Below are 19,544 nucleotides of genomic sequence, written 5' to 3'. Positions count from 1 at the left end.
TAGTTGTGGTGAGCGGGCGTTATTCTCTGTTGTGATGTGTGCGCTTCTCATTGTGGTGGCTTCTTTTGTTGCAGAGCACAGACTCCTGGCATGTGGGCTTCAGTAGTCATGGCACACAGGCTATAGTTGCTCTGCGGCATCCATATGGCATCCACTCCTAGTCCAGGAATCTTCTTGGACTAGGGCTCAAACCTGTGTCCCCTGCATTGGCAGGTAGAGTTCCTATCCCCTGTACCATGAGCGAAGTCCTCAACTCAATTTCCTATCTATAAATTTGCTATTATAATGCCTACCTTGTGGATACAAGAGAGAATAAATGAGCTCATGCAGGTGAACATGACTGAGTTGTGCTCCCCTCCAATCCATATATTGAAGTCCTAACGCCCAGTGTTAGTCTATTTGGAGACAGGCCTTTTACAGAGGTAAATTAAGGTTAAGTGAGGTCATAGGGTGGGGCCCATATTCAGTAGGACTGATGTCCTGAAAAGAAGAGGAAATGGGCAGTTCCCTGGTGGCCTACTGGTTAGGATTCAGGCTTTTACTGCTGAGACTCAGGTTCAGTCCCTGGTCGGGGCACTAAGGTCCTGCAAGCCTTTGTTGTTGTTCAGTTGCTCAGTTGTGTCCAACTCTTTGTGACCCCATGAACTGCAGCACGCCAGGCTTCCCTGTCCTTCACCATCTCCCAGTTTGCTCAAACTCATGTCCATTGAGTCAGTGATGCCATTCAGCCTTATAGCATGGCAAAAATAAAAAAGAGGAATGGACTCCAGGGATGTGCACACATACAGAAAAGGTCATATGAGGACATGATGAGAAGGTGGCCTACTGCAAGCCAAGGAGAGAGGCCTCAGGAGCAGCCAAAGTTGCCGACACTTTGATCTGGGTCTTCCAGAACTGTAAGGAATAAATTCCTGTTGTTTAAGTCACTCAGTCTGTGCTATTTTGTTGCAGCAGCAATAGGGAGCGAATCCAAGGGCCAGTCTGGTGAGCTCTGACATGCATATAGTGATTACTCAGTAGATGGTAGTCAGTATTATTGTTGGGAGATATTAATAGTTCCCCCTGGCGTTTCTGCACATTTCATGTCGGCTTCTGACCTGGACAATCTTCTTAAGGACATTTGCATAGAGATGGTGTCTTCCAGCCGAGGTCTTGAGATGCCACGGCCAGTGCTCCAGTATTGAGGCCCAGGGAACTGGGGGTTCTTTGGGGAGAACAATGGCCCCATCAGTTCATGTGGTTGGGGCCTGACTAGGTGGCCACATATTTAGAAGAGATCCCTGTCTTTGTAGTAGTTGGGCGATGAGTATTCAAGAGCTTCCTGTGTGCCCAGCTCTGTGCTAAGATTTATCATCTCCTTTAATCTTTGCACAGCCCTATGAAGTGGGTGAAACAGAGGCCTCAGGAGGTTAACCAACTTGTTCCAGGCCGCTCAGCTGTGGCTGTGACAGAGGTGGGATGGGAACTCGGCCTTGTCCGACTTTTCCAAATACATAAAAACAAAACAAAACAAACAAACATCTGAGTACTTCCAATTGCATTTTATTTGTACAAGGATTTTCTTTCTTTCCTTTTTTTTTTTTTTTTTTAATGTGAAGCACTGGTGGTCTGAGAAGGGTTTTCTGTGTGCACACAGCTCTCCATTTTGATCTGAGTCCCAAGGATGGTGATGGGGACCCAGTTCTTGCAAGAAGAGCTGCCTCACCACCTGGGGTTTTGCAGGGGTGAGCTCCCGGCAAAGGGGGCCCTAGGGGCTCAGATCTGCCTGACCTGGTCATTCTGAAATCAGGGGCCCCTCCCGGGAAGGATGCAGGCTGGGGAGAGCTGCAAAGCGGGTTCAGAATTGGGGCTTGAGATGACTCATCTGTGGCTATTTATTACCCATTTCCATTTCTCGGTCTGATTGGGCGGCTCGAAGGCCAAGCCTCCTGTCTTCTGGGTGCTGAGTAAGCAGCCTGGCCAGTCCTGCCCACCTCTGGCCTCGTCTGGAGCTCGCTCTCCTCACCCTTGGCAACACTCGGGCCCCTTGGGGCTGCTGAAAGTTCCCCCTGACTGCCCTCATCGAGGCCTTCCCAGCAGCACCACTCTCTGCCAGTCCACCCCAGCCTATTCGTTCTTCCTTCAGGTCATAGCTTAAATGTCACCTCCCCCAGGAAGCCCTCTCTGACCACCATGCCCACCATGTCACAGGCTGGTTACGTGGCCCTCGCCTTGTGCTCTTGCAGCACTCGCCTTCCCGCCTAAGAGTCACCAGTAGGTGACTAATTAATTTTCCCATTCTCCCATCTCAGCAAAAGGCAATTCCATCCTTCCGGTTTCCCAGGTTCCCTTACATTGTCTTCAGTGCCTCCGTTGGCAAATCCTGTCCATTCTCCCTTCCGAGACTGGCCCCCTTTCAGCTCCACTACTGCTCCCTCCTGGTCTAAGTCTCTACCACCTCTCCCCTGAAGGCTGTGGTTGGCCTCTTCCCTGGTCTTCCTGCTTCCGTTCCTCCACCCACCCCCTGACCCTATTTCCAACAATGGCAGCCAGAGAGAGACCCCAGAAGAACCCAAGTCAAAGTCATACTTCTCCTCTGCTCAAAGTTCTTGAGTAGCCCCCATCTGAGTAAGGGTGCAAACCAAAGTCCTTACAGTGACCACAGGCCCTGAAAACCCTGTATTGTGCCTCTGACCACACCCCACCAGCCGCTGGGGCTACCTCACCCTTACCTCAGGGCCTTTGCACTGGCTGCTCTGTGCCAACCACCCCCTACCCCCACCCCATCTGCCTGGCTCCCTCCCTCTCAATCTTCATGCCTTTGCTCAAAGTCAATTTCTCCGTGAGGCCTTTCTTGATCACTTGATTTAAATGTGTACTTCTCCACCCCAGCATACCCGCTTTTTGTCCTTTCCCCTTACTTTTCTCTATAGCACGTCTCCCCTTCAAAAATCCCATGTGCTTTACTCATTTATTTTATGTGTTGTCTGCCTTCCCCTCACTAGAATGGAAACTCTTCAAAGGCAGGACGTTTTGACTGTGTTCGCTGCTATATCCCCAGCACCTAGCCTAGAGGTGTACTACCCACGCACCTATAGAGTTTGTTGAATGAATGAATGACAGTTCCCATCACTCACCCCCTCAAACAAGCAGAAATGTATTGCTTTCATCCAAACATTCCTGTTCTTGCAGGCGTGTTAGGTCCGCGGTGCTGGTCGGTCCCGTGGGAGGTGGGCCTGGGGCAGTTCCAGGTCTCGGTGGGCACCCAGCTCTCCTTGACACGCCCCACAGGCCTGGATGGCCAAGCTCTGGCCTGTAGAGCACAGCGTGGAAGGGGCCTCAGGGGACTGGGAACACAGTGTTGGCCACTGGTACGTGTAGGTGCTGACAGTTTCTTCACATGGCTCAGTTCAGTGGCGCCTACAGAGCTACAAGGCCATGGCTCAGGAAAGCCCTCGGTCCATCCAGCAGGGTCCCTCCCAGTGAGGGCAGTAGCTGCTCTCACTGCTCCCAAGCACGAGGGTGAGTGCTGGCAAGTGGTTGGACTTTAGGCCTCAAGGAACACAGGACAGGCTGCTTCCTTTGGGCTACTGCAGCCAAGCAGTGGGTATTTGAAATGCAGTGTCAGCTCACCAACACACAGGCCCCCGGGCAGTGGGCATGGGGCAGGTGACATTCCCCCTTCTTATCCTCGGCACAGGGCTTATTTCCCCAGCACCTCTTTGGACAGACACGAGGACCACTTCCAGACGGCAGATGGCTCAGCCTCCAGGGTGTCTGGGATGGCGGGTGTGCCAGCATGGGTGCGTCAGGTGTGTGTCTGTGGCTGCAGCATTCTAATAGGCGGATAGTTCCCCAACCCCTGACGCTCCAGCAGTTTCTGCAGGCATCAGACACCCTGCCTGCTTCCTTTGCCTGGGGTTGAAACTCTGGGGTCAAGACCTTGCTCCCAGATGGAAGGCCTGGAGAAGGCAGATGACACAAAGCAGCCAAGACATACGACAAAGCAGGTGATGGTGAAGGCAAGAGATTAGAAGCCTGGGTCTAGGGGCTGTCCCTGCACTGACTTGCTGCATGATTTTGGCGTCAAGATCAGTGTAAATCAGTTAGGGGAGGGACTCTTACTCTCCAGATCTCCTGTTTCTCACATCTTGGACCACCTTCTTATGCAAACTACAAACTAGTTAATGACGTGTAGCTGGGGGTTGTAGATGACAACTGTTGGTTTTCCGTAACACAGACCACGTCCCAGTCTCCAGCGGGAACCACATGAGTTCCAGACCTAACAGGCCTGAGTCAGGGCCAGGCCTTAGTTTCCCCAGATTTCTGGGATTTCGTAGCTGGTGAGCCCCAGGCCCCACCAGGTCTTACGGCCTCATGGCTCCTATTTGGAGAGAGAGAAGGGCCTGGGGGCGGGGGGCAACCCTCCCCCAGAGGCATGGAGGGACTGGTGAGGAAAACCCCAGAGAGGGTTTCTGAGTGAACTCTGCATACCCATGGGCCACTTCTGCTGGGAACAGGGTCCCTCCTCTCAGGGAGTGTGGCCCACCGCCCGCCTGCAGTGACCACATGGATGATGATGCGGACTCAGGGCAGAGGCTCTGTTCCGGGTTTCACTTTCAGAGCAAAGTCTGTCCTCCTCAGCCTCCATGCCGCAGGAGCCCGGGGAGGCAGAGCGGATGCCCGCCATCTTCCCAGGGCCCCTGGCCTTGGCCATTGAGTCCTCTGGAAAATACTCGTTAAACCAAGTCCTTCTTTCACATCAGATAGCCTCTGAGCCTATAAGCACTCATCCTAGGCGGAAAGTCAGACCACTGGCAAATACGCAGTTTCAGATGGTGGTGTGATCCGTCCCTGGAAGGGAATAAACAGAGTGAGGGGACACAGAGCGGCAGTATCAGTGGTCAGGGAAATCTTCTTTGTAGAGTCTTCGTCTAAGCCAAGACCTGAAGGGTGAGAAAGGGCAGCATAAAAAAATTATTGACAGCTTTATTAAAGTATAACTGACACATGATAAACTTGACCTGTTTAAGGCGGTGGTGGTGTTTAGTCGCCCAGTTGCGTCCAGCGCTTTGTGACCCCATGAACTGTAGTCCTGCCAGGCTCCTCTGTCCATGGGATTTCCCAGGCAAGAATACTGGAGTGGATTCTCACATCTTTCTCCAGAGGATCTTCCTGATCCAGGGACTGAACCCACGTCTCCTGAATTGCAGATGGATTCTTTACCACTGAGCCACTGGGGAAGCCTTGATAAATTTTGGCATCTGTATTCATCAGCACAGCCAAGATATGAATATATCCATCACCCTGAAAGTTTCCTGGATGAGTCATAGAGCTAGGGGAAGAGGGATTCAGGCAGAGGAACTGGCAAGTGTAAAGGTTCTATGGCAGGGATAAGCCTGGTGGCCCCAGGAACAGAAAGGAGGCCAGTAGGGAACATGACAGAGGATAAGGTCAGGGGGGCAGCAGCCCTTTGGGGGCCCTTTTTGGCTGTGCTAAGCTGGAGTCTGACTCGGAGCTCCCTCAAACTGGTGAGTGAGCAGCACGTTACACTTGACCATCAGCCCCTCCAGCTCTGTACTCCTCCCAGGCTCTTCTGAGAAACCAGCCCATGTGTAGCAGTGACACTGTTAATGACTTACTGAGTGGCTTCCCCAAGAATGATTTACATTTTTACTGGGGACTTCGATACCTTGGCCCAAAGGAGTGAGTAATGGTAGAATTTCAGGCTGAGGGGCAAACAGTGGATAGAGCCTTCCCTCCTTGGGTCTCTAAGTTCTCAGCCTTCAGGAGAGTGAAGCTGGCTTCTGGAACCTTCTGTGTTATAAGTCTTGATTTGAGGATGGGGTGCCTTTGGCCCCCTCAAGTCCAGGCCCTGGAGAGTCTTCCTCAGCCTGACTGCCAGAGACCTGGCCCCTGTGGGGAAGGAGTGGGGTGACAGGAAACCCAAGGCCAATTCCTGTAGAGCAAATTCCTCTACAATAAACACCCCTGGGAGCCAAGAGCAGGTTCCAGGGTGATGAGGGGGAGCAGGTTGACCGTTGGACTCCAGGACAACAAGATGTAGGGGTACAAGTTACAATAAGGAAAACCACCACCCTAGAGAGGGGAGTCACAGACTGGGGTTTGAATCATGGCTCTAGAACTTACTAACTGGCTGACTTGGGTAAACAACTTCTCTGAGCATCTTTTTTCCCATGGAATTTTTTTTTTTTATTGTCATTTTGCAGGGCTGCTGTGCTGAGTATCTGGTAATCACCTTTGATTCATTCGGTCTGCCTTGTGTGCTGATGACAGGCACTGAATTTGATGACAAAAATCCCTGCCCCAGGAGATTCTTTTCCTCCCAAGAAGCCAATAGACCCTGGCCTCAATGTTTCCTTCTGTAGGGTGGGGACGGTGCTTCTGAAGGGAGGATGGCTTATTGGGATAAGAATGGCCCTGTGAGGAGTGGTCCTCTCCTCCTTGGGCCTTCTGGTTGGGGCACACGGGTCTGGGGACCTCCATGTGTCTATGCACCCATGAGCACACACTCTTCACCTGCACCTCCAGCCGAGTCGCCGCTATCATCCGTTGCTTCTGTTTCCTTCTTGTACCTGATGTCTCTGATTCCGTGATTAATATTGGACTGGGTTTGGTTTCCTGAGAGTCTAAATGACTCACCCCCATTCACAACGGCCTCACTGAGCAGGAAGGTCTGGGGAAGACGGGGACTCTGTGATGGACAGTCTCCGCCCATGAGGTCATCCCTGACATGCTGTGGGCCTTGGCCAAATCTCTTTCCCTCTCTGGTCTTAGCTTTCTTCTCCATCTCTTTGGAAGTTAGAAGGAAATGATGGTACAGAACAGGAAGTCCTCCCCATCTACCAGTCCCAGGAGTTCATGAGAAGTAATGGCCATGAGGCTGTGGATGAATGAAAGGTGCCTGAGCCTGGAGGCTAGACTGTCACTGAAGACAGATGCCCCTCTTAGGCTGGGAGAGCAGAGAGTCCCCTTGATGCCATTCGCCTTAACCTGTTTAATCCTCACTTCAGCATCTCTGGGCTTCCCTGGTGGCTCAGTGGTAGAGAATCCAGCTACCAATGCAGGAGATATGGGTTCGATCCTTATGTCACAAAGATCCCCTGGAGGAGGAAATGGCAACCCACTCCAATATTCTTGCCTGGAAAATTCCATGGACAGAGGAGACTGGTGGGTTACAGTGCATGGGGTCACAAAAGAGTCAGACACAACTTAGTGACTAAACAGCTAAAACAGCACTTCACAGTAGACATTGTCATTCTCATATTACGGATGAAGAATTTGAAGTTCAGAGAGGATGAAAAACTTGGCCAAGATCTACACAGTGAGTAAGTGGCAGAGGCGGAATTTGGCCAGGCTGTCTGGTTCCAAGGCTTGAGGCCAGCCCAGAAGAGCAGAGCTGGAAATGTCCTCCAGGAGCCCTCGGGCCTAGATGGGGACCTCCTATCTCTCTCACTCTCCCTGAAGCCTCAGAACAAGGGACCTTTAAAACAGGTCGTCACATCCCAGTCCCTCACTTCACAGATCACAGTGCAGAAGCCCAGGGAGGAGAAATCTTGAGGCTGGAGTCGGGCCTGGGCTCCTGACTCTCCGTGTGGTCTTCCCACAGCAGAGCTGATACCATCAAACTGGAGCCATGACTGAGGCCATCCCCGGGTGCTTGGGGCCTGGGGAAGTATCCCCATGGTGCCTGTGTGACTAGCTGGCTGGCCTGTTCTGAGGCAGCCACCTGGCATCACCTGAGAGGTTGGAAAGACCTCTGACCCCTAAGGTCCTTGCTGTGGGCCTCTGCATGAGTCACCTCTTGGCTGGAACGGTGAATGCCACAGTTAACTCACCCTTGGGGAAGGGGAACACCAGGCCACGGGCCTTGCAGCTGTGATCTGGAATGGAGAGGTCTGGGGCCTCAGCAGCGCCCTAGGTACCTGGTGGGTGTAGCGAAAGGACAGTGAAGCCTTACATTTCTCCCCTCTAATTCAAAGTGTTTTCAATGTCCATTTTTTTTCAGGGCCCCTGGCAACCCTCAGAAGGTTGCCTGGTAGCACTCACATCCACATCTGGCAGAGAAGGAAACTCGCCCAGATGATCCCCGCCTGCCTACAGGTCCTCCCGCCCCTGTGCAGACCCTGCACACCTTGAGGAGAGCCAGGCTTGCAGTCCCCAAAACACCATGGGGATGATGAAGTGTGATTTCTGAGGCTCCATCATAAAAGACAACGTGGCTTCCATCTTGCTCTGGAGGAGGCCGGCCGCCATGTTGGGAGGACACCCAAGCAGCCCTGTGTGGCTGAGGCCTCTTGCACGCAGCCATGCGAGTGGCTCATCTTGGAAGCCCCAGGCAAGCCTTTCAGAAGACTACAGTCCCAGCTGCCATTTGATGTTAGAAAATCACCCTGTCCAGTCTTTCCCAAATTGCCGACCCCCAGAAAGAGTTGGACACAATGTTTGTTCTTTTCAGCTCCTAAGGTCTGTGGTACACAGAGATAGATAACTATAGAGAAAAGAAACAACATGCCCACAGTCACATGGGCAGATTAGGACTCCCATCACCAGTACTCTTTCTCCTGGAGAAACAGGGGCCTAGAGAGAGAGAAGAGAGGGCAGTGAAGCCTTGAAAATTAGAGAGCTGGAGCTAAGTTTCAGCCCTGCCAATCTCAAGCTGTGTGACCTCAGGCAAGTTACTGAACGACTGTGTTTGTTCATCTGTGAAGTGGAGATAGCAATACTGACTTGAATAAAACCTTGCTGCCAGGCTTAAATGTCTGGCCAAGTGCCTGGGTATCCTGCCTGTGGGTATGTGTTGCTGGGGTTCCCCTAGCCAGCTGGGAGCCCCTACTATTTTCTCCCAACACCGAGGCCTGAACCCCACCACTTCTTACCACCCTCTAAGGGGCCAGAGCTGAGCCACCAGGGTCTAGCTAGTTCTGGGCCTTTAGGAGGGCAGAGCTCTGGGGGCTTGAGTTCAAGCAAGGCAGCTTGACATGAAAGTCCTGCCAGAGAAGCCCCCAAGTGATCCCCACCTCCACCACTGCTCTCAAGAAAGGGACTCAGAGAAGTACCTGTGCCAGTCAAAGAAGAAAGGCCCAGACTTTCTACCCCTCCCTCCGCCCCAACTTTCAGCCTTCTACCTGCCTGCTGCCGCCTGTGGCAGAAAGAATCCCTTCATCTGCTGAGGGTATTTTGGGGCCATTTGGGGCTGGGGTTCCCAGCTGTTGGGGAAGTCCCTGCATTTCCTGAACCGAGTCGGAACCTTGTGTCTTGCTCAGCATCCCTTTGGTGACACAGGTTCCCGGTCCCTTGCAGAGAGCTTCCTGCTGCACCTGCCTCCCACCCCCTTCCTCTGAGATGAGATGGTCCTGGCAGCGCTCTGCACCTTCCTGCCTCCTGCAGGCCTAGTGGCCTGGCTTCCACAGGTCGATCTGGTGGGGCCGCCCCCCGCACCCCCCCACCCCTGCTCCGCGATCCCACAACAGGACCCGCTGCTATGCCTCGCCTGGGCCCTCGGGACTTCCCCTCCTGCTCTTCAAAGCACTTTCACACGCATTCATGAGTTCGCGAACCGTCTGAAACCTACAGAGGACAGGGACTCAGGTCTGGCCGATGCCTGCTCACCAGAGTCCCCCAAGCTGCCATTTTCCTAGGGGGCTGCAATTTCTCCCCCGATCCCCCGCTCCACCCCCTCCTGGGACCCAGCCTGTTACCTGGCCACAGATTGTGCCCTTCCCTGGGCTGGCTGGTTATTGGCTGGCAGCCCTGGGCTTGGCTCTGTATCCGGCTTCCCAGGACATCCTGGTGCTCTGGGAGCCCCCAGTTTCCTGGGTCAGATGGATACTCGAATCAGTCATTACAGTCATGACACAGTGAGATCAGTTCTAGAATTGAGATACCAAAAAAACGACAGAAACCGCCTTTGTGACTGGGAAGATGGCTGGGGGGGGGGGGAGGGATCAGTGCCAGGAAAGCTACAAAGAGGGGGTGGTACCACCAGAGCAGGTTCTGAAGACAGACTTGAGTCGGATGGAGGTGTGTCCCAAGCCTTAGGACCAAGTCAGCTGGGGCATGGCCGTGAGCACCGTTGGCTCTGGGGAACCCTGGCTTCATGAATTCACTGCTCTTGTCGCAGTTTCTCGCCTGCAGAATGGGCACAAACATTGAATCTTCATGGAGTTTCCCTGAGGATTCAAGGAACAGTCTGAAAACTCTTAGCAAAAAGTAGTGCTCAAAGACAGCTATTATTATTACAATAAGTAAATGATGCAATTTGAGAAGCACCCCTCCCACTCTGAGGAGGAGACTTGGTTAAGGGTCCCTTTCTCTCCAAGGAGGGGAAGGACAGGAGGGAGAGACAGGTTTCCACAGCATCACTATAATTATCATTTTTGATGGACTTGTCTTTTTGCTTGGGCTTACAGCTTTTTTAGATGGATGTGTAGTATTCCATTAAATGTATAGACCACAGTTTCCTTAACCATTCATTCCCTGTTGTTGTGATTATTAGGGTATTTCCAAAATTTACAAATAATGGTTTAAGAAAAGTCACTGTGTTTATAGTTTTCTTTTTTATTTTTATAGTTCAACTATTTTCTTAGTCTTTCTTTACTAGAATTAAATTACTGAGCCAGAAGTTGTAAACTTTTTGGGGGGAGAGTGGCTTTTGTTAAAGCACTGCCATATTGCTTTCTGAAAGAGGTTGTAACATTTACTAGCAGAATATGAATGTGTATTCTGGTTTCACCACAACTTTGGGGTTGGACTTTACCAAAGTTGTTTATAAAGAAGAAAAAAAAACCCCGATGACTTAATAAGTCTAAAAAAGTATCCAAATTTGCTTTAATTTGCATCTCTTCGATTGCTAGAAAGGTGGAATTTTCAAGCTTGTAATTAACGTTCATTTGTGTTTCCCTGTATGTCAGCTGTTTTGATGTTATTATTTGTGCATGTGTGTTTAACAAGTATTTATTTATTCATTGCACCAGCTCTTCTATATAGTGAATTCTGGACTGGGGAGCAGGCATCCTGCGTTGCTCCTGTACCTGCCTGGTTCTGTGAATGTCGGGGGGTCACTTCCATAATTTCTTACTTAATTGTTTAACACAATCCCAGCTCAAACATCCCAGGACACTGGGCCCAGTGTATCTGGGGAGAGCCTAGAAGTGGGTCTCCAGGGAGAGTGCACAGTATAAGCATTTTTAAAGGGGAATCCAGGAGTTCAAGGAGGGTTGTGGGGACTTTGTTGGGAGAGTCCTGATGGCAGATGACTGTTGGTGGGCCAAGGAGATGGAGGTATTTCTGGAAGACGGGGCCTTATGCCTTGCAGCACAGACCAAGATACAGAATCCTGAGGCATTCTGGGCTCAAGGAAAACAACTGGCCATCTTTAATCAGAGCACCAAGGACCAGATGACTGTTGCTGAGCTTTGGTTTCCATTTCTGAAAAAAAACAAACAATAAACAAACAAACACAAAGACAAGCAAATGGACCTTTGTCCTACAACCTGCCCAGTGGATGTGCAACCAATATGTACAGGACAAAGAATGAAAGTAGCGGAGAATCCATGGGATGGAGAAGCCCTGGAAGGGAAAATCAACTGCTGCAAATGAGAACTTAATTCGAATGAGGTTTGCACAATGTCTTTCTCTTAGGGAAGAGTGCTAGGCTCCTCCTCTAGGCAGAAAACTCTCAGGGGGCAGGGAAACACCTGTGGTTTGATAACTGAATATCTATTCTTTTCTCCATCAGTCCCTCCAACCGTCAGTCTGTCTAAATAGCCACCTATACGCCCACAACCCACCCTCCCACTCAGCCACTCATCCACCCATCCTCCTACCCACGCATCCGCCCATCCATCCTTTTACTGATTCGTTTCCCAGGGAACATTTATGAATGGTGGTGAACGGGTAACGGTGGCTTTCTCTGCAGCTTCCAGTGCTCCTTTCCAAAGAATCCCCAGGTCAGGAGAGAAGGTTTGGGTTAATTAGAGTGTCCAGAGCAGAAGCCTACTCGGGTTTCGCCCTTCTTTGGGTTGGGGTGGGACGGTTGAGACCCACTGGAGCCTCCCAATCTCCTGAGTCCCTGCCCCCACCGCCCAGCTAAGGGCGGGAGCCGCTCTCCCCGCCCCTCAGCCCAGCTGGGCTGGGCAACACCCCCCACCCTGAAGCAGCAGGACGCCCCGGTTCTGTCAAATCCGGGGCGGGCCATTCAAACAGCAAAAGGCGAGTATGGCTTTCCTGAGTCATCTCTGCACGTGTGTTCTCCCATTTGTCTTGACCGCTAAGTAGCTGCGTTCCTGGAAACAGGAACTGGGTACCTAGTGCGCCTCGGGTAGTGGTGGAAGGGAAAGGTTAAGGCTGAAACTTCGGAGAAGGAGCGTCCTCTTTTGAAGTGACTTCGCAGCGTGCGGTTGGGGCCTGCGAGGTGCGCCGAGGGTCTGCGAGGTCCGCCCGCGCTTGCGCGGCTGCTGGTCTCGGGCACCACACGTGGGTGCAGCGCGCTACCCAGGCTGAGCTGGTGGGCGCGGGCTGCGAGCCCAGTCCTCCGCCCCGGCCCCGGGATGCGCGCCCTCCGTGCTGTGCTTGGTCTGTTGCTCCTGGGGGCGCTCCGAGCCTTCCCGCAGGTAAGGGGGTGACAGGATCCTGGGGAGGCGCCAACGAGCGACCCGGAGCCCCTTTCTTGCCATCGCTGCCCTGAGTCCGGACAGTGTAGGGCTGGTGGGACGAAGGGGAGAACAGGGGCGCGCCACACCTCATTCCCTGACCAGGCGGGGTGAAGAGCCACAGGTGATAATCGGGGGCGGGGGGGGGGGGGGGGTTGGGGGGTCCCGAATCTGCAAGTGTTTATAGGTGGGCGGTTGGCTGACAGGCTAGTGGGGGCGTTTTCTCCCACCCTCCCAGGGTGCTAGGATGATTCATTCATTCATTCATTTAATATAAATGAGCAGAGGAGACTGCCTGCGGGAGATGGGTTGTTTGTGAGTGGGGTCCTGGGTAGATCAAGTGAGATCTGTGCGGGTCTGGGCAGGACAGGTGGGGGTCTCCTTTGACCAGAAGAGGTTGGTATTCAGTCTCTTTATGGGTCTAGAAAGGGAGGGAGAGTTGGGTGTGGGTGAGGAGCAGGGTGAGGGGGTCAGACCAGCCAGATCAGCTTTCCCTGCCCTTGTCCAGCCAACCAACTCACGTGGATTTCTCGCTCTGGAGTATGTGGTGGGTGTCCATCCCTGGAAAAAGGTCAGTGGTGGAGCAGCTGTCTGTTGTGGGAAGCCCCAGTACTGAATTTGGGGACTGCTTTAGGAAAATTGAGCCCTTACCAGTGGCCAGCACCCAGAGAGGCACGAGGTGGGGGAGAGCTCAGATTAATCAGACGTGGTCTGCCGCCTAAGCACTGAGAGCAGGGTCTGAAGATGAGACAGAAGTCCTAGTGGACTTCTGCCTAGAACACAGTAGGTGTTGGTGAGTGCATGCTGTATATTGGTACAGAGGGCAGAGGTAGAAGCAACAACAGTGTGTTGGGGGAGGGGCGAGCCCCCACTTTAATCCTACAGGAGGAGGGATATGGAGTGGGCATCAGGCTGAAGGAGGGAACGTGTAGGTGGGAAAGTGCACGAGCAGCTGCCCCCTTCGATCTTCAATAGGGCAATGTGAAACATTTCTCCTCTGCCACACACACACACACCCCCCAGAGGGCAGGGGCATGCAGCTGGCAGCATTATACCTTATGCTAGCCAGAGGCCCTGGCTAGAGAACCCCCTCCCAGCCCGCTAAGCCCTCTGCTGATGACCTGGGAGAGGGTGAAAGTCTGGGGAGTTAAGGTCTTGGCGGGGATAAAGGGAAGGGAGGACTGTGAGAAGGGCTGGGGGAGGTTTCCAGCAATTTGTGGCTGGCACTCATGTCTCTCCTTTCTATAAAGTGAAATCACCCTTTAAATTAAAAAATAACAGGTATTTACACAAGGGATAAATGAATATATCCTCAATGCAAAAAAAAAGCGCACTGTTCATGGGGTCCTCTTGGCAAGAATCCTGGAGTGGTTTGCATTTTCTCCTCCAGTGGACTGTGTCTTGTCAGAACTCTTCCCTCTGACCCGTCCATCTTCGGTAGCCCTACAAGGCCTGGCTCATAGCTTCATTGAGTTGCACAAGCCCCTTTGCCATGACAAGGCTGTGATCCATGAAGGGAAAATCTTACAGATAAAGCTGAATTATTGGGCATCTCCTTATCCTGATTCCTTTGAAGTTGTAGCCACCATTTTGGTTTTGGTGTTTCCTCTGTGAGCTGTTTATGCATGCCAAGTCACTTTGGTCATGTCCAACTCTTTGTGACTCCATGGACTGTAGCTGGCCAGGCTCCTCTGTCCACGGGATTCTCTAGGTAAGAGAATCCACTCAATACTGGAATGGGTTGCCATGCCCTCCTCCAGGGGATCTTCCCGACCCAGGGATTAAACCCAAGTCTCTTAGGTCTCCTCCTTTGCCAGGTGGGTTCTTTACAACTAGTGCCACTAGAACTTTATAAACGCATGTCCCCATTATGTCTATTTTATAAAAAATATTAGGTTTCCCATATACTATACCATATGGAACATTTTGCTCTTTCTTCATTTGGCTTTTACCATGTCTGCAGTGTATCTTGGAGAGCTTTCCATGTGAATACTTACAGATCCTCCACTTATCTTTCAAAATGACATCTAGTATTCTACCAAAAGGATAGGGGGTTCCATAGTTTATTAATGTGTGTCCCTGATGGATGGGTAGTAAGGTTTCCATCATTGTTTTTTGTTTGTTTGCTTGCTGTTGCAACATACAGCCCCATGTGGATGCTTTGGGGAAACGTGCATGTTTCTTAGAGAAGAAGCTGAGAAGAGTGTATTGAGGCACAGGGTGAAAATGCATTCAAATGAAAAGACGCCACAGAATTGCCTCCCAGGGTGACTAGACACTTTGCTCTCCCACCAGCAGGGTTTGAGAGTAGAGTAGTGACTTCCCCACATCCCAACCGACTTTTGATCTTATCAGAGTTTTTATTTCTGTCAGTGTGACCGGTGAAGAGGGCCATATCCTTGCTGTGTACATCTGCATTTCCCACCGACCCAGGAGGCTGAGCGTCCCTGGTCTGTCGGGTGCTCAGACATGGGTCATTTCTGGGCAGGATGTGGGGTGCCCGTGGGGGCAGGGCTGCCTGCCCATCTCAGTACTCCCCCCACTTTCTAGCCTTCTTCCACCTCTATTGCCCCAATAAAAACTTGGAAAGTTCATTATTAAAAAGGGCTTGAATCAGGGCTTGAACCTTAAAGTCCTTTTTTTCTTCGCCCTCTGGTTTTATGAGACCCCATCATTTTGTGGTCAGATCTCTGAGGCAAGAAGGCTTTCTTGCTGTGTGTCACCTTCTGAGAAAAAGATTTAGCCTCTGATGCTTCACCCTAAGGTCTCCCCACATGCGATTTTGTAATGCGATCCAGGATTATTCTGGTGAGAGTAAAATTCACTACCCAAAAAGCCTCCCCAACTTCCCTATCCTTTCATCCAGGCCCCAGGAGAGGAGGGGCGGGGGGCAGGGAGGCCGAAGACCTTTTCAGGAACTTTGCCTCCCCGGTCCTCCTCCAGGCCAGCGCTGAGGCTACAGCCAGCCTCCCTCCCAGACCCGCACCTCACCGTTCCAGCTCCTTCGGACCTCTGCGCTGACTTAGCCATCCTGCTGAGGCAGGTTCTCACGCCTCCCATCGGGGTTTCCAGAGTTCAGCTCGGACTCCATAGAGGGGGTGCTGACCCAGATGTACCAGCAGGAGGGGTGCAGGACAGACTTTCTGGTTTTTGTCTTGGCAAAGGCTGCACCAGCTCTGCCTGGGGGGCAGAAGTCCACTCTCTACCAGGAGGAGGGGAGCTGGAGAGGGGGCCCCTGATGTGAAGAGGTGGAAGGAGATGCCGGCTGGTCTTCCTCAGAAGGAGGCCTGGGCCGACAGGAGATGGTGGGGGAGCTTTACTCAGCTTGAGAGCCGTCAGTGCTGGGAGAAGGGGAGCATTTACTGTAAGTTTCTGCTTCTGCTCCCACTCATATCTGACCTCGCCTCGTTTCTTAAGTTGTGATTCATGCTTAGGCTTGTACACACATTCCTCAACCCTCCCTTCACTTCAAGGAACATTATTAGAAGGAAATGAAGCTGAGGGATGTCTGAGTCTGGGGAGCCCCGGGAGGCTTGAGGGTCCTTTCATGGTTGGTTAGTTAAGTCCAGCTTGGACCGCATGTAGTCTTCTTGGGTCCATGGTGCCCTGACCCTGTTGGTGGCTTGTCTGGGACCATAGTCCCCATTTACCAAACAAGGATGTGGAGGCTCAGAGGCAGGAGAGGATCTTGCCCACAGTCTCAAGACTGGTCAAGTCAAAGTAGGACCAGAGCCCCAGACGCTATGGACAGATGGTCCAAAAAGGCAGCTCCAGGCAAAGCTGGTCCTCCAGCTTCGCTCTCTTCCCCTTCCTGCCAGGGGCTGTTGGGATGAGGGGAGGAGCACTTCATTCTAGAGTCTTTGCTGCCTAGGGGAGAACCTAGGCATTCTCAGTGGCCTTGCTGGTGGAGAGGGTCTTTAATATGCCAATCAGTCCAATTACCCAATAAGTGCCTAACTCTTCAGGCCCATCCAAGTATTCACTCATTCAAAAAACTCTTAAAGAAGCAGCTGTTCGGTGCCAGGCCTGGCTCCAGGGCTTTTGTCCCAGGCTGTTCCCAGTAATCCCTCAGCTTCTTGTAGGCCTCCGGGGACAGGGTGCTCCCTTCCTTCCTCCCCAGGCAACATATGCCATCCTGGGTCACTTTGGCATCGAGAAGTTCTCTAGGATAAGCTGAAGTCTATCTCTTTGAAGTGTTTGCCCATCGATCCTGGTTCTGGATGCTGAGGCTATGTAACCAAGATGTGTCCACATTTCTCAGAAATTTCTTCCAGTGAGATGAAGACTGTGACCCTGGCCTCTGAGGTCTCCTGGTCAGTCATTACACCCAGGGCCTCCAACGTGTATTTCTCACATGGTATGGGCCCCAAGCCCGCTTTTAGCAATTCTTCCATCCCACTAATATTTATAGTCAATCCTAAAAGAAATCCACCCTGAATATTCATTGAAAGGACTGATGCTGAAGCTCCAGTAATTTGGTCACCTGATGCGAAGAGCTGATTCACTGGAAGAGACCCTGATGCTGGGAAAGACTGAAGGCAAAAGGAGAAGGGGGCAGCAGAGGATAGATTGGTTAGATAGCATCACCAACTCAATGGACATGAATCTGAGCAAGCTCCGGGAGACAGTGAAGGACAGGGAAGCCTGGCGTGCTGCAGCCCGTGGGGTCACAAAGAGTCGGACACGGCTTAGCGACTGATCAACTGTATGCCAGGGAGTGTTCTGGATGCTGCAGGTGCCTCCAGGTCAGCTCCGCAGGTCTCTGCCTCATGGAACTAACATTCCACCAGACTGACAGACAGTGACCAGACAGTACCCCTTGCAGTGGAGAGAATTCTAACCTTTGAGGGTGAGAAGGGCAGTCACCCCCGGTGGGGAAAACAGGCCAGTCTCTCCCTAGGAGGTGGGGACACATACAGGAGTGAAAGTTGGAGGAACAGGAAGGAGGCCACGTGTGTGGCAAGGGATAGCATGAGAGGGTGGTGGGGAAGTAGGGGATAACACACACCTCTGTCTGTGGCTGGAGGGTTTTGTGGGGTGGAGGAATGACATTGCACGCATTTTAAAGTTCCTTCATTCTGCTGGGGGTAGAGCGGGAGCCAGGCTGTTGCTGTGGTCCAGGGGAGGGATGAGTGGAATGTGAAAACAGAAATGTACTTTGGAGCTAGAATCCATAGGACCCACAGATGGATTGGGTGTGAGTGCAGAGGGCAAGATGGGAATGGGGGGGGTTCTGTCCAGATTTGTGGGCTCCATACCTGGTCGAGTGGTGGTATCGTTTATGGAGGTGGGAAAACTGGACATGGGACAGAAGAGTGTTTTGGAGAAAAGCAAGAGTTCTGTTTTGCCCACATCTGAGTGTCAAGTGGGTGCTGAGGGTTGGAATCAGGAGCTCTCTGCAGAACTCAGGCCCCTGATGTGGGTTCTGGCACCAGAGACGACATCACAGTTCCTGGTGTTGCCTGGGCTCGGGGGAGCCTGGGAGTGTCAGCCCGCCCTCCATGGAGCCACCCTGCTTCGCTACTGATGTGGGCTAAGACCCCACATCTTTTGGGGGCCACTATGTTACCCTGTTGGTTCACCCCAACCCAAAGGTAGGATCTTCCATTTGTCTTGTTAGCTGCTCAGTCATGTCTGACTCTTTTGTGACTCCTATGGACTGTAGTCTGCCAGGCTACTCTGTCCATGGGATTCTTCAGGCAAGAATACTGGAGTGGATTGCCATTTCCTCCTCCAGGGGATCTTTCCCACCCAGGGATTCAACCCAGGTCTCTTGTAGGGCAGGCAGATTCTTTACTATCTGAGCTACCAGGGAAGCCCATTCATCTTGGTTACGCTTTATTGTTTTGACTGCTCTGTGTGGCATCTGGAATCTTAGTTCCCTAACCAGGGATCAAACTTGGCACCTCCTGCAGTGGAAGTGATGGACATTTAAGTTGTTTGTGTAGGACATGGACATTTTTGAAGATCACTATTCACCTACTGTGTACTTCATGTTGTCTTTTTAAAAATTGAAATATAATTGGCATGCTATATTTTATTAGTTCCAGGTATATAACATAGCGACAGCTTCCCTGATAACTCAGTTGGTAAAGAATGCACCTGTAATGCAGGAGACCCTGGTTCAATTCCTGGGTCAGGAAGATCCGCTGGAGAAGGGATAGGTTACCCACTCCAGTATCCTTGGGCTTCCCCTGTGGCTCAGCTGGTAAACAATCTGCCTGCAACGCGGGAGACCTGGGTTTGATCTCTGGGTTGGAAAGATCCCCTGGAGAAGGGAAAGCTACCTACTCCAGTGTTCATGCCTGGAGAATTTCATGGACTGGTTAGTCCTTGGGGTTGCAAAGGGTTGGACACGACTGAGCAACTTTCACTTCACTTCATACAACATAGTGATTTGACATTTATATACTTTATGAATCAAGCATCACAATGTCTAGTAACCATCTGTCACCAATATTATAGTATTATTGACATATATTGACAATATATTTCCTATGCTGTACATTACATCCACGTGGCTTATTAATTTTATAACTGGAAGTTTGTACTTTTTAATCCCCTTCACCTATTTTACTCAAACTCCTAACCTGTCAAGTCTTTTTTGGGAGACAATAGAGCATCATGTTTGGGCTTCCCTGATGGCTCAGTGGGTAAAGAGTCCACCTGAAATGCAGGAGACCCAGGAGATGCAGGTTTGATCCCTGGGTCAGGAAGATCCCCTGGAAAAGGAAATGGCAACCCACTCCAGTGTTCTTGCCTGGAAAATCCCATGGACAGAAGAGCCTGGAGGGCTACAGTCCATGGGGTCACAAAGAGTCAGACATGACTGAGTGACTACAGACACACACACAGAGCATCATGGCTAAGGGGCAGCCTGCCAAGTTTATA

The 19,544-nt window shown here is 51.6% G+C and overlaps 1 protein-coding gene across 4 annotated transcripts in view; it reads left to right on the top strand.

The window, feature by feature from the left end:
* The first annotated feature begins 12,209 nt into the window (after positions 1-12,209).
* TNFRSF8 (TNF receptor superfamily member 8) overlaps positions 12,210-19,544 on the top strand; it is a 78,747-nt gene continuing 71,412 nt past the window's right edge. For 2 of the 4 annotated variants that reach the window (XR_006344974.1, XM_043924035.1), the window contains exon 1: positions 12,211-12,614. Coding sequence is in view for 2 of the 4 variants with exons in the window: in XM_043924035.1 (XP_043779970.1) it covers positions 12,552-12,614 (63 nt within the window). In the remaining 2 variants the exon portion in view is untranslated. Of the gene's footprint in view, positions 12,615-15,922; positions 16,018-19,544 lie in introns of those variants that run through there. The other 2 variants (XM_043924036.1, XM_043924037.1) reach the window with 2 other exon arrangements.

The sequence above is a fragment of the Cervus elaphus genome, chromosome 14 (genome assembly GCF_910594005.1).
Source record: "Cervus elaphus chromosome 14, mCerEla1.1, whole genome shotgun sequence".
NCBI classification, from domain to species: domain Eukaryota; kingdom Metazoa; phylum Chordata; class Mammalia; order Artiodactyla; family Cervidae; genus Cervus; species Cervus elaphus.
The sequence above is the reverse complement of the archived record's forward strand: the minus strand, read 5'-3'. Positions and strand labels throughout refer to the sequence as shown.